Source organism: Papaver somniferum, unplaced genomic scaffold, assembly GCF_003573695.1.
Source record: "Papaver somniferum cultivar HN1 unplaced genomic scaffold, ASM357369v1 unplaced-scaffold_19, whole genome shotgun sequence".
Lineage (NCBI taxonomy): Eukaryota > Viridiplantae > Streptophyta > Magnoliopsida > Ranunculales > Papaveraceae > Papaver > Papaver somniferum.
This window is the reverse complement of record NW_020628818.1, coordinates 6,688,468-6,692,324: the sequence shown is the minus strand read 5'-3', so window position 1 is coordinate 6,692,324 and position 3,857 is coordinate 6,688,468. Positions and strand designations below refer to the sequence as shown.

The 3,857-nt window shown below is 34.4% G+C and overlaps 1 protein-coding gene and 1 pseudogene across 1 annotated transcript; both read left to right on the top strand.

The window, feature by feature from the left end:
• Nucleotides 1-213: 213 nt before the first annotated feature.
• Nucleotides 214-447, top strand: LOC113338648 (annotated as a pseudogene).
• Nucleotides 448-1,717: 1,270 nt separating this feature from the next.
• Nucleotides 1,718-3,628, top strand: LOC113338458 (patellin-3-like). The gene is made up of 5 exons (XM_026583877.1): nt 1,718-1,735; nt 2,091-2,702; nt 2,913-3,046; nt 3,148-3,289; nt 3,383-3,628. Exons 1-5 carry the CDS (start codon nt 1,718-1,720, stop codon nt 3,626-3,628), a joined length of 1,152 nt encoding a protein of 383 aa, XP_026439662.1.
• Nucleotides 3,629-3,857: the final 229 nt, after the last annotated feature.

The window sequence follows — 3,857 nt, the reverse complement described above, 5'->3', positions numbered from 1 at the left end:
TGAGGATAATCCTAAGGCATTAATCCTAACATTTTGTTTATATGTGCTTTGGTCAATCACATTGCACAGAAAACCAAAAAACCAGTGGTCAAGTACTTCTCTTGCCGTGTGTTTGATTCTTTTCAATTATTATGTTTTCTTTGTTAGTTATTCTGATTATAAATAAGTGGGTTGCCTCATAATTATACTGAACTGCTAATTTGTTGCAGAATTATGGGTTTGTGGACTCTATTGGAAGGCTTTTTTCTTCTTGCAAACGCTTTTGCAATTTTGAATGAGGATCGTTTCCTTGCTCATAGAGGGTGGAGCTTTGCAGAAGTCTCCAGTGGTAGGACAAAGTCGTTGAATGGGAAACTTATAGGGCTCATTTATGCGACTCAGTATCTTAGATTACCACTCATAGTTCTCAACTCCATCGCAATAGTTGTAAAGCTCGTATCTGGGTGATTATCTTTTTTTCTTAAAGTATATTTTAAAAACTGAATTCGGATGAATTCATATTTTTTTACCACACTAGTAGATGATTTGATAAATGTAGGAAACACCATATGGTCCTAGGAATAATATATTAGAGAGAGTCTAGTCCAGTTGACTGAGTCAACTGTCTGTTTGGTCCTTTTTGGTAAAATATATTATAGTTTGGTCCTAAAAATTATGATTTGGTCCTAAGGTGACGTCATGGATGATGTGAATTTCAAATGGTAATGACAGAAATACCCTTTTAATGGGGACCATATATATACTCGTTATTAGAAGAGAAGAAAATAATTTTCAGATTTATTTTCTCTCACCTCCTTTTTTTCTTTCTAGATCTTCTTCTTCTTCTTCTTTTTTATTTTTCTTTTTTCTTATGCTACTGTTTACGATGGTGTGTTAAGATGAAGATGATGATGAACCGATGAAGATTTGTATGTTTTTTTTTTGTGTTTGTTGTTGTTTGCTGTTGAAGATGGTGGAGATGATGAAGACGATTTTTTAATGAATTTTTCTTGATTTTTTTGTCTCTGCTGCTGCTGATGATGATGAAGAAGATGAAGATGACGATGATGAAGACGACGATGATTTTTCATTTTTTCGTCATTTTTTCCTGCTGTTGCTTTTGAAGATGATGAAAAAGATGAAGATCTGCTATTGTTGCTGCTGTCAAAGAAGATGAAGATTGAAACGAAGATGATGAAGAAGATTTTCGATGTTGCTTCTGCTGTTGAGTGACGAAGAATTTATTTCTGTTGTTGTTGAAGACGACGAAGATGATGATGCTGCAATTCATTCCATAAATGAAGTCTATTTTTTTTACGTTTTTATATGGAGTTCATTTCTGGAATGAACTCTGTTTTTTTTAGGTTTTTATATGGAGTTCATTTCTGGAATGATGTCTGTTTTTTTAGGTTTTTATATGGAGTTCATTTCTGGAATGAAGTCTGTATTTTTAGGTTTTTATATGAAGTTCATTTCTGGAATGAAGTCTGTATTTTTAGGTTTTTATATGGAGTTCATTTGTGGAGTCTGTTTTTTTAGGTTTTTATATGGAGTTCATTTCTGGAATGAAGTCTGATTTGTAAAGGTTTTTATCAGGAGTTCATTTCTGGAATGAAGTCTGTTTTATAGTATATAATGAAGTGTACAGTTTTCATCAGGCAGAATGAACTGCTACAAAAAAATAAGTTGAAATTAACACGGAAAGATACTTTGGTCAATTCAATATTTTTAAATAATTATGGACCAAACAGTAAAGGTGTTTCCCAAAGGACCAAACAGGCATGGGCCCATCTATTTTTCCCTTGATGAATCAAGCAGGCACCATGTTGTAGGGCATAGTAGCCCATGTCTAAGTGGGGGACGTGCGAATGCAACGTATTCATGAATTCTTTCTCTCTAAAAAGTAAAAACAGAGCTAGATTAGGAAACCAGTAGTATTTATAATTTATATACCTAGCAGAAGTCGGTCACCAAGAATATTATACTTCGCCTTTGATAAGTATATAAATAGGTAGGAACTCTTTGGAAGGAACATACGTAATCGAGAGCTTGAGAGTTTAACCATGGGCTATGCTTTCATAGATGCTGCTTTAAAAAAGATGTGATTAAAGTCAGGGATAGACCCAGAAAAGAAAGCTTTACATGAACTCAAACAACTTATTAAAACTGCTCTAATTAATCATGAATTCACTTCTCCTTCTCCTGATCCCAAACCCATCAAAGAAGAAGAAGTATTCATCTGGGGGATTCCTCTAATTGGTGATGAAAAGAGTGATGCGATCCTGCTGAAATTTTTGAGAACAAGAGATTTCAAAGTGGAAGAAGCATTCACAATGATTAAAAACACGGTGAAGTGGAGGAAAGAATTCGGGGTAGATACATTAATTGATGAAGATCTTGGTCTTAGCAATGATCTTGAAAAGGTTGTTTTCATGAATGGGTTTGATAAAGAAGGACGCCCAGTTTGTTACCATGTTTGTGACGAGTTTGAAAGTAATAAATTTTCTAGCGAAGAAAACACACAAAAGTTTCTTGAATGGGGGATTCAGTTTGCAGAGAAGAGTATTAGGAAACTTGATTTTGGTGGTGTCTCAACTTTTCTTCAAATCCATGATTTGAAGAATTTTCCTGGAGCTGACAAATCCGATGATAGCCTAGTAGCAGCTATCTGTCAACTTTTTGTTTTGCTTCACGTTAATTACCCTGAGATTGTTGCTAAACATGTATACCTTTCTTCATGATCTTTTTCTTCAATTGCTTAGGTTATTACTTTCGGTTTATTGAATGTGCTTTTGATTAAATTGACCAGAGCTGTCTTGCATTGACCTTAGTTTCTTAGATGTTCACTGAATTTCTGGTTTTTTTGTTTTTTTGAATTGAATTGTTTGTTTGTGCATCTAACTGATAATGAATGGGTTTGGAAACTATTATAGGTGTTCATCAATGTGCCATGGTGGGGTCTTGCGTTATGGAGAATGTTTTGTCTACGGACTCTATTCCATTCACAAGGATTTAAGAGCAAGCTTGTTTTGGCTGGACCTTCAAAATCTCCTGAAACCCTTTTCAAGTAAGTAATTGTCCTCCATTATAGAACTATACGATGCTAGTATGTTTTAGCAAAATGTTATGAACTGATTTAATGAATTTTGTGTCAATTTGCATCAACAGATACATATCACCTGAACAAGTACCAGTTCAGTACGGTGGTTTATACAGAGAAGGTAATGACGAATTCAGCTGTGCTGATCTTGCTGAAAAGATACTTGTTAAACCAGGGACAAAAAAACCTATTGAGATCCCAATATCTAAGGTATGGATTTTACACTTTTGATTTTAATTCCAATTTTTGGTTGGAGTTTTGCAATTTTTGGGGTTGCAATGCATTATTTTGGAATTGCACAAGTGTGTGGTGGTATGGGAAGTACGAGTAGTGGGCTGGGAAGGGGCAGTGAGTTATTGTGCTGAATTTGTACCTAATAATGAACCTGGATACACAGTTAGAATAAAGAAAAAAAGATTTATCTGCTCAAGTGATGAACAAGTCATTTGCCACAAATTCAAAGTTGGTAAACCAGGAAAAATTGTTCTCACCATTGAGAACTGTAGTTACAAAAACAAGATGGTTCTATATAGATCAAAAGTCAATTAACTGCATAGCAATTTCCTAAGCTCAAACTTTTTTGCGAAAACGCATATGAAGTGAACAAACTCCAAGATGATGAAGAGAAGCTTGTTGTTCAGATCTCACACCGCTATTACTTTTTACTATCGTTACTACTATCATCAAGTTTCCTTTTGACAGAGAGACATCTTTTTTGTTTCTTCGGAATATGCTGATTTTTCCCTTTTACATGCATTCCTAATACTAAATTAAGTAG